This window comes from Eretmochelys imbricata, chromosome 12, assembly GCF_965152235.1.
Source record: "Eretmochelys imbricata isolate rEreImb1 chromosome 12, rEreImb1.hap1, whole genome shotgun sequence".
NCBI classification, from domain to species: domain Eukaryota; kingdom Metazoa; phylum Chordata; order Testudines; family Cheloniidae; genus Eretmochelys; species Eretmochelys imbricata.
The window spans coordinates 39,442,233-39,456,940 of record NC_135583.1 but is presented as its reverse complement, the minus strand read 5'-3'; the positions used below and the strand labels follow the sequence as shown (position 1 = coordinate 39,456,940).

The 14,708-nt window shown below is 55.1% G+C and overlaps 1 protein-coding gene across 1 annotated transcript; it reads left to right on the top strand.

The window, feature by feature from the left end:
* The first annotated feature begins 1,664 nt into the window (after window positions 1–1,664).
* On the top strand, window positions 1,665–13,675 carry PABPN1L (PABPN1 like, cytoplasmic). Its single transcript, XM_077831125.1, has 9 exons — window positions 1,665–1,684; window positions 2,761–2,938; window positions 6,491–6,599; window positions 8,001–8,068; window positions 8,754–8,860; window positions 10,860–10,947; window positions 11,688–11,833; window positions 12,179–12,189; window positions 13,575–13,675. The coding sequence occupies exons 1-9, from the start codon at window positions 1,665–1,667 to the stop codon at window positions 13,673–13,675; spliced, it is 828 nt and encodes a 275-aa protein (XP_077687251.1).
* The last annotated feature ends 1,033 nt before the right edge of the window (window positions 13,676–14,708 follow it).

The following is a 14,708-nucleotide window of genomic DNA, read 5'->3' as shown; positions in this document are numbered from 1 at the left end:
GAGCAGGAAGTGGGCCCATTCCAGGGGAGAGGGATTCACCCCTAGACAGGCCAGGCCAGGCCAGGCCGTGTTGGTTCTCCTGAGAAAGGGCTGAGCCGATGGTGAGGGCGGTAGGGATGTGGTGAACCAGTGCACTCCCCCCCCCGCCCCCCCAGGCATCCAGGCCAATGCCCCCAGCTCAGCCAGCACTACTCACTCCGGAGCAGGGCGGGCGGACACTTTGTACTGCTCTGCCCCCCGCCTGGGGGCTTGCCGCTGCTGGGACCCACAGTCCTCATTACTTTGGCTTCAGGTGAATAAGCCCTGTGTATAGCAGGCTGGTTCCTCCACCATGGAGTTGCAGCCACCTCTGGGGTGAACCGCAGCAGCCTCACTCAATGCATCTCAGTCCTGACCTGCGGCCCCCCATTGCTCTCCAGCTCCCCTCTCCCCAGTGTTGACAGTAGAGGGGAGCTTCGCAATGCCATGGACACTAAATGTCTGTGTACGAAAACCACTGGAGGTAAGCTTCGTTTCAGGGCCAGCAATGTTCTGTGCAGGGCCCGGAGCCGTGCATTGGTGTCAAACACGGGGGCGGATGCCCTGGTGACTGGCTTGGAAATGCTGGGCTGAAAGGCTTCTTACCACAGCAGTATTGGCGGCGGGGCTGGGACAGCAGAGGCCAAGGCCCTGCTCCAGCCGTGCACTAAAGCACCAGGTGAGTAATCCCGTTGAGCCCAATGGGGCTGCTCAGATGCTTGAAGTTGACACCTGCTTCCCTGGATTGGGGCCCAAATAAAGAGCATCCCAGACACATACACGTAGCTCTGCCAATGCACGGCCACCCCAGCTGGCAGGGATCCCCGTTGCAGTCTCGGGGGCCATACACATCTCGGTGCGAGCCAGTCTGGATTCAAAGGCAGGCTCCTGGGGAGAGGTACAATGCTAGTATTGATTTAGTTCCCTCCACCACCTAAGCCTCCCATCCCCAAAAAGCCCTGGGCAGAGAGGCATCAGTGCACCCTTACAGGGCGGGAAGTAGCAGTGACATGACCTGCAAGCAGCTCAGAGGGGAATGCAAAAAGAACAGGAGGACTTGTGGCACCCTAGAGACGGACAAATTTATTTGAGCATAAGCTTTCGCGAGCTACAGCTCACTTCATCGGATGCACGTAGTTGTAGCTCACAAAAGCTTATGCTCAAATAAATATGTTAGTCTCTAAGGTGCCACAAGTCCTCCTGTTCTTTTTGCAGATACAGACTAACGCGGCTGCTACGCTGAAACCAGAGGGGAATGGGAGCTGTAAGGTGACCCCCAATAATAAGGCAGAGGAGGACACTTGTGTGATCAGCTAGCTAGTCACCAGGGGTCTAGAACCCCCAACCTGCTACTCTGAAGCACAGAAGCTGCTACCCAAGGAGCTGTACTGCCAAACTAGCTCCCCCAGCAGAGGGAACCTATGAACATGTGAGCTGCTCTGACACCCCCCAGCAGGGAGCTCTGGTGCTCACACCAGCTGGGCTGGGACCCCTCCGCCCCTGGGTGGGTCACCGCTGCCTGTGATTGGCTGCTGATGTATCAAATGGAGAGCTGGCAGGGGCTGCCCCAGGTGCAGCTTCCTCCTGGTCTCCAGGTTCCCTACAGGGGGTTGATTTGTTTGTTTGTGAGAAGGGGAGCACTCAAAATGTTTGGCTTCCAAGCAAGGTAAAGGGTGGAGCAGGGTCCCCCTGCTGCAGGAATGGGGTGTCCCCCCAGATTTGCCTGTTGCTTTCTGTTCCTCCAGTGCTGCTGACATTGGACTGGTTTGCCCCGGGCACTGGTGAAAGCATCCACTTGCCTAGTTATAACCTCAGGCCTGTGCTCTGGCAATGCAAAGGGCTATGGTTGCCCCAGCCATGCTTCAGTGACGGTGCCAAACCTGTGGCTTTGGGGGCACTGGGATGGGTGGGGGACAGTTTGCCCCAATTGGTGAGTCTAAAGCCTTCCAAAAAGCCAAGGCTGCCCTGCCTTGGCTTGGGGCACAGAGATGGCTGCTACTGGCCTGGCCTGGAAAATACATAGCTCCTATCCTGTTCAGAGCCGTTGTACGTGCAAGGTGCTGCAGCATATCTAGTCCCAAGCGCTCAGAACTCAGGAGTGGGTGTCATGAGATGCTCATGAGATTTTTAAAAAATAATCAATGTTGGGTTCTCTTTATTTGCCTTCTGGCTCTCCCCAGCTCCCATTGCCCTGCTTTTCTCAGCAGCCAGGGGGGCCGGAGACTTACTTTAAAAAATTGTAAGCTGCAGTTTTCCTGTTACCCTCACAACTCCAGGAGCTGGGGCTTTAGGCAAAACGCCAAGAGTGGCAAGACTCCCGATGAAGCTGCAAGATTAGTCGTATTGACGATCTGTGTTCCCATCGTACCTAAGAGTCCGCCTGGGTCATAGACCAGGACCCCAGTGTGCCAGGGGCTGGACAAAGAGCTGACAAGCTCAATATAAGAGCAGAGACTTAACAGAGAGAGCCAGACAGACCAAAGGGGGAGCGCAAGGAAACAATGACCGTGCTGATCAGCACGAGGGGCCGTGCTCTCGGCACACCAGGGCCAAGTTTTGTGTCGGGCCCGTGGCAGAGTAGGGATTTGAGGGAGGATAACGAGGGGGCTTTGTGAATATGTCTGGGGGGGAGCATGGGTGAAAACTTGGGAAGTGCTTCAGCATCTCAGCGGAACCCAGCGTCTCTAGCTGCTTAAATGTCATTTGAAACCTCTCTTTGTTTTTGTCACGGTTCCCATAAAGCCCCCTCTTTCTGGACCCCTCCGGGGCCTGGTGGCAGGACCCACCACCGTCCCTGGCCAGGGTGGATTCCTCCTGGGACATGGCTGAGATGGCAGCTCAGCAGAAGGCCGCGGACGAAGACTCAGACCTGAGCCCGCTGGAGGGGGACAGCGCAGAGGAGCTGGGTGTGCTGGACCCGGTGAGTATGTGTCTAGAGCACTGAGCCACAACCACTGACGTGTCTTTCCAGGGACCTGCCATGGGGCAAGAGGGGAACCCCCCTCCCCCACTTTACAGTGGTGATGCAGGGTGGGGTTCTGCTACACCTTTCCCTCAGGGCTCGGGAGCAGTGTGATTCATTGGTTGGCTGAATGTGATTTTGTGGCACTAATTTCATCCCCTTGATGCTTTACAAAAGCATGGGCTGGTGACTGGGACACTGGACAAGGGAGGACTTAGGACACCTGGGTTCTGGTCCTGGCTGTGGCACTGGCCTGCCTTGGGACCTTGGGCAAGTCACTTGTCACTGCTGCTGCAAAAAAGGGTGTATTTAACTGAGGTTAGCTAACCACAGTTAGCTAATCGCAGGGAAGACCCAACAACTCTGCTTGAACTCGGATAAGCTGCTCCAGCTGAAGTTTGTGGGGCAGCGCAGCTAACCCCAGTTGAGAAGAGTTGCCGGTTTTTCACTGGTGTTTTAACCCGAGTTACGAATACACCCGGTTTTGAATTGCCGCTTGCGGTGCAGACGTACCCTTTGTCTGTGTCCTCACTGCGGAGCTCGCTCGGGCGATCAGCGCTCGGGTTAGCCTGGCTAGGCGTGAGCAGCCAGACTGCAAAGCCCCACCTGAGTTACTGCAGCCTTGTGGATGCTGGGCTCTTCGGGAGGCGTCGCTAAGACATCTGAGGGCACATCCCCTTGTGCTGCTGAGCCGCTCTGCTTCTTTCCCAGTGAACTGGGAGGGAACTTGTCATCCTCTGGGCTCAAGGGGGGAGAACTGCGGGAGGGCATTGGAGGATATCGGCTCGGCAGCATCTAGCCTGTGTCCTCACTGCAAGGTACATGGCCTACCCGGTCAAGTGAAAGCAGCACCCAAGCTCTAGCCTATTGCCCAGCCTGTCCAGCTAGCCCCGGAGGAAAGCACCACTGCACTTGGGTGAGAGAGTGTTGTGTGTGGATGGGAGGGAGGGGGCAGCCCCCAGCTAAGAGCCCAGGCTAACTCCGCAGTGAAGACAGACCCGAGAACATAAGCCCTTTAGGATGGGGCAGACGGGCAGCACCTGGCGCCACTGGGTGCTACCGTCAGGCCAGCAATAAACCAGGTTTGTTCCTACTCTGGATAAATATCGAACCCCAGATGACGTCACTCAACAAATGTGAGACTGGTTAGAGTGCTGGCTGGCTGCGGGGAGGGCCGCTCCAAAACAAGGACACACTACGCACCTCCTGGGAGGGTGTGAGCCAGTGACCAGACTTCGGGGGGCGATGGACATAAATAACCCTGGGAAAGAGACTCATACGCACAGAAATGTCTTAAAGTTAATAGTAAAATATGATTTAAATGTCCTGGCCCCTGAGCGGCAAAGCTGATAACGTCGCGTTCACCCTCCAGGCTGTGTAACTTGCACCATTAGTGCTGGGTGCTTGGCTAGTGCAACTAAACTGATCTCTCTTATTTCTCTTTGTAGCCAGTCTTACATTTCCAGGTCTCCCGTGCTATCCCAGGGCTGTTCTTCCCCGCTGTCCCGTGCTTTCTCCCACAATGCCCCGATGCTCCCTACAAATATTCACCAATGCTGCAGGAAAGGGTTTACTTCCAAGCAAATGCTACTTGGCGCTGGAACTGGGGGAGAAACAATTCTCTTGATCTTAGATTTGTTTTTCCAAAGCTTAAATATGGAGCTGAAATGTCTCCTTTTTAATTAACAACCTCACCAAGCCCCTCCCCAACCCCGGAGTGAGTGCATTGCAATGGGAGGTGAGTGAGCCCAATGCGCTCGGGCTGCAGCCTTTATCGGAGGGCTTGGTACGACCACGTCCGGTACGGTTCTGATAAACCGTAACGGTGCTGCAGAATCCAGGCTCGGAGGCTGCTTCTCTTGGGGGTTTGCTGGGCCCAAATGTCACGACCTTTCCTAACCCTAGGTAAAAATAAGCCTTGCCCTTGCGCTATTAAAAGCATCTTGTGCAAATGAGCCCATTTTACAGGTAAAAGCCAGTCCTTTATCTCCCTCCCCGCTGCAGTAAGATCCCTTTAAGCCCACACCTCGGAACTTCTGCTCTACGGCCCCAGTCCCAAGCTTTGGATGCAATTCCCCTGGCAGCATTCCTTGGTGGGGGAGAGGTATGCAGGATTCAGGTGGCTGCACATCCCCCCTTTTCCCCCATGGGAGGGTCCCCATGTTGGGAAAGGCGGCACCTTAAGCGGGCAGACCTGGACCGGTGGCAACTACACATCTTTGCCCACGAGCGGGGCCCAGTGTCTAGAGGGGGAGGATGGCTAAATCCAGGACAAACGTCTCCAGCCTTTCACCCGAGGGTTATGCAGCCCCAGCTCCTCTGAGCATCAGTCACTGGCCTAATGCGCTGGGGTGGAGGGTGAGACCCCCCAAAACCAACCAGACTGGCTGCTGGTGCCTGGCTGCATTCGGCCACCCATGATAGGCACCTTAGCCAGGCCTAGCTGCAGTGTCTGCTCCCGTTATTACCCTCTCCCCTGCAGGGGACTCAGGAGTCCGAGTCAGGATGAGCCAGGAATAGCAAAGCTGCAGCTCCTGCAGTGCAGGGCACCCCCGCTGCGTGCATTGCGGGGCTGGTGGAGCTGAATGCGGATGAGCAGAGCACTGGCTCAGGCCCTCCCCGTGAGCAGGGGGTGAAGGGCGCCCCCCAGAGATAACCCCCTGATGGGGAAAGTATCCAGACACTTGGAGGCGATTCAGTAAGCCCAAGAGGAAGCAGAGCTGGGAGATAGCAGCTACTCCCAGCAGCCTCCCTTGTCTCAGGCCAGCAGCCAGGGTTCATGGGGCAAGGAAGGAGGCAGCAGCAGGAGGTGGAACTGGCCTCCGACTGGGCCCCGCCTGCCCATAGCATCTTGCGGGAGTGCGAGCCTGAGGGGATTCCCACAGGAGCTGCCCATCTCAGGGGGTAGTAGTTGGCCCTTTATTTCTGACACGCACCTGCCATCCTTCCCCAGCTGACCCGACCTTCCCACCCCTGTTCTGCCGTGACAGTGGCCCAGGCAGATGGAGTGAGCCGGGCGGTGATGGAGACAGGCTGCGGGGGGCTGTGTTGCCAGGGCTTCCAGTGATTACTGGCAGAGGAGCAGCGTTGCCTAGTGGTTAGGACATCCCCAGAGCTGCTCCCTGCTCTGTAGCTCCATTTCCCCACCTGCAAAGTGGAGGTAATTCTGCCCTGGCTTCATTAATGGAGCTTTGTACGTTGCTCAGAGATCCCAGGATGAAGCCTGGCTCTGGGAGATGCCATCTCTGGCCTCCATCCCGAAGGGGTGGTGTGTGTGTGTGTGTGTGTGTGTCGTGGTCGCCCTTGGGACCACATCATGCCAAGCACTGCAAAGACACCCTCACCCCTCCCCGCCATGAGACAGGCCCTGCCCTGTAGAGCTGATGCTGAGCAAACAAGACAGATGCCAGGTGGGAGGAAATGGGACTTGCCCCTGGGGTCTTCTCTTGCACAGCTGCCCCTCTTTGCACTGGGTTCTCATGTGCTCGGCCTCTTGGGTTTGGTGCTCAGGAACTGGAAGCCATCAAGGCCAAAGTCCGTGAGATGGAGGAGGAGGATGAGCGGCTCAAGGAGCTGCAGGCTGAGGCCAAGAACCACCTCATCCTGAGATCGCAGGCAGGTACGGCGCTGCAGCTCCCCAGGTCGGGGTTGGCTCCCAAGGGGAGGTGTTAAGCTGAGGGTTTAGCTACACCTGGGAGGCACATGGGACAGGATTTCCTACCACAGGGTGAAATGCTGCCGTGTTTGAGACCTCAAGGGACAGCCAGTGCCACATCCCCATTAGCCACGGGGCGGGGGAGGACAGTGACAGTGTCAAAGGCTCCCCGGCCTAGTCTGCCTCCGAAGGCATAGTTGGCAGGGAGGCAGTGGGAGAATGGAGGGTCTCGGCTGTGTGAGTGTGGATGGAGGACCCCTACGCATGGCTTAGGACACTGAGCATGGGCTTCAGAGTGAGGGCTTATGGGTTCTGTCCCCAGTTCTGCAACTGGTTCTGCCCTGAGCCTGGCCTTGGACAAGTCGCTTAACCTCAGTCAGTGATGGATACAGCTTTCGTCCCTGGGGTGTTGAGGCTTAGGGCATGAGGGCAGAGTTCTTTGAAGGTGCTGTTGGTGCCAAAGCTGCTGGCTTGGCACAAGTACCCGGAGCTTTCCAGGGTCGAAGTTCTATCATCTGGCTGTTCCTGCTATGCCAGGTCAGCTCTAGGGGCACGAACCAGCTCCTGGGGCTAGGGAGATCCTTCCCCCAGGGCTGGCTGTTTCAGTGGGGGGTGGAGGGGTCAGGGTCTAGCGCCTCTCTCCAAAGCTCAGGCCACTCCAAGAGGCAGGCTAGATGGGTTACAGGTCTGAGCCTGTATGGCAGGTCCTTGTAAAATACCCCTCGCCCCCCTGTACCTTCCACCCTCTGCGGGGGGCCTTAACGCCTCTCTGGTGATGACATGCTCTAAGGACACAATGTGGCATGTTTGGGGTAATGCTCCCCCTTCCCAAAGGGGGACAGACCCCAAATGAGGAAGAGAATAAACACAGACGGCTGCAGGACTGGTTCCCTCAACAAAGGCTTGGGCCTAGCAGGGCATCAACACACTCAGCTCTCACCTCTGGAGATCGTGGTTCAGATACGGCTGTCACATGTGAAATGAGTTCAGTGGCCTCCGCCTAGTTTGTCCGTAACACCCACTGCATGGTTTGCCATGACTAGAGAGGCCCTGGAGTGGAACAGGGGGAGGTGGTCTTTGGATCGGGCCTGAGGCACGTTGGCAGATTTGAGGATTGGGGGTGCTCAGGACAGAAATGGCAGGGGGTGATGCGTGGAGGAAGCATGTCCTGAGAATAAACGGACACCTTGTCTTTCATCTTTGAGGAGACCTCTTGCTCCGAAGGGCTGAGGGGCTAGTAATTCAGTCTCTAGGGCTGTCAGGGTTGTCCTCCCATCAGCACCAACCTCACTTGGCCAGAAACCCCACTGCCCCCTGTCGCTCGCTCTCTGAACAGCACCGTCAAAGGAACCCTTGCCTCTGCAGGTATTCCCGTTCCTAGGACCACAGAGGAGAAAATTGAGGCTGATCAGAGATCCATCTACGTGGGCAATGTAAGTGGGAGAGGTCAAAAACCACGATGAGCCCCCCTTTTCGGTGATGTTCCCAGGGCAGAAAGCTCAGTAGAGCTAATGGGCTGGGGGTGGGATGTGTCATAAGACTGTCTGTCCCTGCCCTCCCCCTAAGAGCACAGTGGGATGAATGACTCGTTACCGGACGTGCTGCGCATCCCCTCCGATGAGGGGAAAGGGTGGAGCCGCTGGCTTGAACTTATTTCAAACTTATCTGCTTGATAATTTCCACCATTAACCCTGGGTCTGGGGCTTACTTGTGGATATTCAAAAACACAAGTGGCTTTGTTTGGACTAGCTAGGCTACACGGTATTGTTCCTGTTCCCTGATCGGGTGGTCATGGCTTCGCTTCAGGTTTCCAAGTGGAATGTCTGATTCTTTCTGGCTGAGCGTCACCCCGGTGCAGTGAGCGGCCAGCACAAGGCTCAGGAGCTGCTGCGGTGCTAGGGGTCTACACGAGGCCTTGTGAGCCAGTGTCACCCCTGTGCCAGTGAGCATCTTGCTGAGAATCCTTCGGGAAGACAAGGCCAAAGCTGATGAATGCAGCCCGAGCCGCTTCACTTCTTGATTGGCGCAAACTTTCACAGGAAGGGTTCTGGGGCTGGCTGGCAGGGCATGGGCATGTGCCCTTGATGGCATCTGAATGGAATGGGGATGTCTTTGCAGGTGGACTATGGTGGAACAGCAGAAGAGCTGGAGTCCCATTTCAATAGCTGTGGGCAGATCAACCGAGTGACCATCCTCTGTGATAAATTCTCTGGACATCCCAAAGGGTCAGTGCTGTGCTCTAGGGACCCTTGGATTGTGGCAGTTCGGGGTGGGATGGGAAGTATGTTCTGAGAACACAATGTATGATCTTCATATCTTTGCTCTAGAAATTCCTTTCCCTGAGCCCCATTAACTAGGGAGGGGGCCACTCCTATTTCTTCTCCCGTCTTTAGCTGGGATCATCAAATCCCTGCGGGAACCTCGGCTCTGTCTGACTTCCAGCATCTGCAGGGAAACCAGCTGTAGGACCAGCTTTGCTTTGGGTTAGGTTTTCAGGTTTGTTTCATTGTCCTCTTCCGCTATTGCCACCCACCCTGGGTGCAGAGAGCTCTTCTGCAGACCTGGCACGTCTGGTTTTGGAGGTTACGTCAGAAGCCCAGTGCTTTACTCCTTCCTCTTACGGATGTTTGAAACCCTATCTGGAAACTTGTCAATGTCGTTTCTGTCTCTGCTGATGCGCTTGTTCCATCTGGCACAAGCTGGGATGAAAGGCGCTGCGGAGAACATGTCTGAACTTTCGATACTTCGCTGATATAATGAATGGTGTCAGCACGGCTCTGGCAATTGGGCGCTTAACACGTGCTTCCTCTGTTGGCTTGGCAGCAGCACTGCACGAAATGCCATGTGTCCTAAATATATAACCCGGGGAGACTGGGTATTTTTAAGTGACTGTTTAAAAATATATTGTGCAAAATGAGGCACGTGTCCATTCTGTCACATACACCTGTTCAGATTTAGCGTAAGCAAGGTCACGATGGGTGCGATTGTGCATATTCTGTACAAGGGTACGGGTCTGTGTGATTTCATGAGTATGCTCCAATGAGGAACAAAGTAATTAAATGAGACATTGCATAAGATCCATCATATTCCAGGCCAGATAATGGCTTAATGCACTCACTTGTCTCAATCCATAGCCCACTACCCTCAGGAGGGGAGATGAGCTTTTCTGACAGCCTCTCCAGCTAGTTCTTCATACATACTCCAGCACTATCTGCAGAATAACTGTTAGCCACCTACATGTAAACACCCCCCTCTACATTAACATGGAGGTGTATATTTTTATTTCTATAACTATCTTGGCTGCTGCTTCTCTCCTCTTGCATAGCAGAGTCATGAGCCTGCTGTCTCCCTGCGTTCTAGAGAGTCCAGATTTATTCTGAACGTGCTGGCAACGTGCTCGGTGCTATGGGACACCCATAAAGTTGGTCTCTGCCCTGGATAGCCTGCAAGTGAAGGCCCTAGTCCTGCACCGGAAACGTGTGGGTGGAATTCACTGCCCATGCAGATCCCCGCTGACTTCAGTGGGGCTCTGTGCAGGCCCAGCAGTCCAGCCAAGTGCCATCAATTGCACTATCAGAGCCTAAGACTGCCAGGGATTCAGAGCTATAGCATGATTTCCTTGGTCATTGAAGCTGGAGAATTTTCCTTGATTCAAAATCCCCTGGGAAGCTTAGCTCCAGGTGCTTTTCCTAGCTCTAACCATGTTATAAACTTCTGCTGCAGGCCCAGTCCCCGTCGCAATCTGGACTCAATAGCATCTGTTTAGCGAGAGCTGCACTTAAATGCAAGGTGTGAGCTCGGTTTCAGATTGGTGCAGGGGGCTGTATGCTGCCTAGGCGGGTTGTCTAGAGCATGGCTTACCAGGTGGTGAGAGAGATCCCAGCCCAGGGAAAGCGCGCTGGCAACCGTCGTGCTGTAAACATTGTTTAATGGTTGATTGCACCTCCTGAATAATTTGAACCGATGGCGATAGGTATGGCTACTGTGCCAGCCGTGGTGCAGCAGGGTCTCGTGTGGTCTGCTACCCTCCATTCTCTCAGTGCTGTCTGGAGAGGTGCCTAGTCAGTTATCTGAAGGAAAAGCCTTTAGAGTGGCAGGACAGACTCCCCATGTTGAGCAGCAGACTGTGACGTTACCTGGCCACCTGCGGGGGCTACTGTGTTGTGACTTCCCCAAGCAGATGCTGCAGTGCAAAGGAGACGCTGTCTTCCTTTCCCTTTCCAGGTATGCTTACATTGAGTTTGAAGACAAGAGCTCTGTGAAGGCAGCGGTGGAGCTGGACGAGAGCATGTTCAGAGGCCGGGTCATCAAGGTAAAGACACCGGGTCCAACAGGTGCGAGGCAGGAGTGACTAGTGCCAGGAACCTAGGGAGGGATTCACCCTCCTGCCGAATGCACTTTGCTTCCCGGGGGTCTGCACCCGGACCACAGACTGGGCAAGAGATATATCATTGGGCTACAGCTGTTTGTACTTGGTTCAGGTGACTCTGGGCGCTGAAAAGGAGGCCTTCCAGTGCTGAGTCATGCCTCCAGGTCTCCCAGGATGCAGGCCTGAGTCAGGGTCTGAGCTGCTCCTGCCTGGCTCCAGCTTCTTTGCTATTCGTTTCATTGGTTTTGCCTCTTGCCTCCCTCCTTGGAGACGTTGCCCCGTCTGGTGATAGGCCTTGCCCTCTGGGGACCAGGGGCCAGCTCCACTCTGGGAGGGCCATTCAGTGCAGGGAGGGCCTGGGAAATGTAGCACTCATGGCCACCTTCAAACCCTGCTCCCTGCCATACCAGACTGGGAAGCTGTTGCTATTGGTTCACCAAGACCCCAGGATACGCTGTCTCTGATTCGAGTGGGAGACGCGCAGTTTGCGAGGGAAGTGACAGGGAGTTTGCGAGGGAAGACAAAGCCCTGCCTGGGATGATTTAGTTGGGGATTGGTCCTGCTTTGAGCAGGGGGTTGGACTAGATGACCTCCTGAGGTCCCTTCCAACCCTGATATTCTATGATTCTAAGTGTTGGGGCAGGGAGGGTCCTAGCCACTCCTTGATCTTTGACTTGTCTCAGGTCCTGCCCAAGAGGACCAACATGCCAGGTATCAGCACAACTGACCGTGGGGGCTCCAGGGGCCGTTTTCCAAGCAGGGGGGGCCTGTCTCAAAGGGCAAACGTCTATGGAGTGCTGAGATCAAGACCCCGAGGGAGAGTGTACAGGTGAGCGGTGACGTTCCCTGCTGACAGGAGGTCGGCAGTAGAATGGAGAATCCCATGTGCACTCCTGCCCGGCAGGGGTTTGGTGTGGGATGTCTCCAGGCCTGTCGCTGTGGTAGCAAAATCAGCTCTGCAATTGGCATGAGGAGGGCATTTTCCCTGGTCACTAGGTATCTCAAGCATAGGCTGTCCCTATCAGACCAGCTGCTGGGTGGTCAGCACTCCAGAAGCTCTGGGAGGCTGGGAATATCACAAAGCACTCACCTAGCCCTTTCCATGGCTAAGGCCTGGGACAAACACCAGCAGAGTCCCTACACCTGCCAGGGAGTGGGGGATAGAAGGTGGGAGTATTTATCCCTGTTTTCCAAAAGGAGGAAACCCAGGTGGCGACACCTGCCCCAAAGCTGCACACTCCCTGTATCTGCACTAGACTCTTCTCTGAGCTTTCCTCCATGGCTACCTGCAGTGCCATGAACAGTGTGAGTGCTACCGTAGACTGGCTGCGGGCACTTCAGTCTCCAGGCGGCCTGCCTGGCCCTGCTTGGAACAGATCTAGGTGATGTAGGAGTGAAAACGAGGCCCAGGTAACTGCCAGCTATGCAAGTGCTCCCCTCGCTCGGTGGGAAAACTTGGGAGAGAAAGGTCTAGCAGAACCAAGGCCATTGAATCAGCCTGCAGGCCATGCTTACTCCCTTAGCCCACGTTGCCTCTCTATTGTAATGCGCTCTTTGTTTTAATGGCTGGCTGCTGCCGTGTTTGTTCTGCAGTAATCCCTTTCCTTGGTTCAGGGTGGGTTTCCACTCTGATTTCGAAGTCGCTCCAATTGTCAGTCCATGTAAGCTGTCCCATTTAGAAGAGGAGGCAGGGTATGCAAGGGATAGAGTGCAAGAATACAGACAGGACTTGCTAAGGGCAAGCGGAGCAGGGGGTTAATCAACACAAGCCTTGATACTTCTGGCTCCCCCCAGTAAAACCAGAGTAGTGTTCCCCATGGGGTGAGAGATGGGGTCGGGGGTGGGGGAGGGAGGGGGCGTGTTCCTGCCGGAATCTTCTCCTAAGGGCTTGAGGATGTTACTTCAGAGAGAAGCCTGCACTAGAAGCATATTCCTCTCCTGGTCCCACGGGCAGTCACATGCTGTTAACATCACCCATGTGTCCACATAGCAAGCGGGAGGCCTGGAGCCGCACACAGATGTGAACATGGGCACCCTGGCAGGGCCTGCGGGCTGCAACTCTCCTGCAATTGAAAGGGACAGAAATGAGCAGTGACTCTTGTGGGAGACGGCTGCCCAGGGCGTGCAGTACCTGTGGATGTCCTTCCACCTCGGTGACCCAAGAATGGCTGGCTTCAAGGCACACTGAGATGAGCGCTGGGACCGATTCTCCAGCATGAAAGTGCTCCCATTGCTAGATACGGCTTGCTCGGCTTTATAGCCTCACTGTGGATAGTCGGGTTTATTCCCGTGGCATAGGGAATTCCTCTTGGCCCTGCCATGCTGTCAGTGAAAGCAGGCAGCGTGATCTAGTTGAGCACAGCCCTAGGAATTGGCTACTCCCGGGTTCTACTCCCAGCTCTGCCACTGACCTGGCAGGTCACCTCCCCGTCTGCGCCTCAGTCTCCTGGTGGGGTTGTGCTAACGAAATGCTTGCACAGCACTTTGAATACACAGGGTGCTAGATAATGGTTCTGTGGGCAGGCCTGTGCCCTGCGGCTTGAACTTTTAGTACATTCCGCTCACTCCAGCATCCTTCCAGCCCAGGAATGCACAGGGGCTCCCTTCAGAGCCACTCGCCGCTGCCTCGAAAATGGATGGTGAGCCTATCAAGGCCCATGTGCCCCGCTGATGAGAAACCAGCAATCGACCGAGCCAGTCTCATGTGGCGCCATCACCGGGCGGACCAGGCTATAACACTGTGAGGTGACGCAGCTTGGGAGCAAGGAGACGAGCTCTCTCTGGGCTATATTGAGGACCAGGAATGCTGCTCGTTCGTCTGTGTGAGGCCTAGGGCAGCCGGGCCATCTCGAACGGCAGGTCTCTCCCACGCTGAAGAGCAGACACAGTTTTGATTCGGTAACTGACTAAATCGCTGACCTAAGACCGTTGCCTGAGCCGCCCTGTGCTTTCTGATACTGCTTTTGTTCTTGTCTAGGGGTCGTGGCAGGTTATCGCCGTGGTACTCTCCCTACTAGGCCGAAGGATGGGATGACGCTGGAGACTCCAACAGGGCTGGATTTAAAAGTGGGGGATGGGAGAGGGGTTTAAAGAGAACCTACCCGAGCAAAGAGAAGTGTGGACGATTTTAATATTTTTGCCTGGATGGAACAGTGCACTTGCATGTTGCTCAGTTAAAGGGGTGAGTTGTTAGGAGGGAGAATGGAGCCAGGCTCCCCCTAGCACAGCTGGGTGCCCACCCCACTCAATGCCAGAGCCACGCTGGTACTTTCCAGGAGCCAGAGGCTTGCCCCAAGTTTGGTTACAATGTCAAATCCTTCTTGTTGAACCCAATATTCTCCAAGCTAGAAAGAACTGATCTCCGGGCATACATTGATCACTCTTCACAGTGAATAGGAACAGAGTTCACCAGATCAGCTTTGTCCTCATCCTATAGAAACTGGAGGACAGGGCTGCATTTTAGGACTCCATATAAGTCAGATTTGGCGCTCTGGCACTTTTGCTATAGACACTGCTCTAGCAGGGATGTGGGTGGGAGCTTCTGGAGGACTGTGCAGAGCATTCAGACAGGGCTATGTTGGAGCAATGGGGATAGAGGGGAGCATGGGAAAATAATCCCTCTAGGAGAAGTGAGCTGCAGGATGTTCTGTTTCCAAAACAGTCAGCTGTGGACCAGCTTGAAGTACAGCTGTCAGGAGCATGTC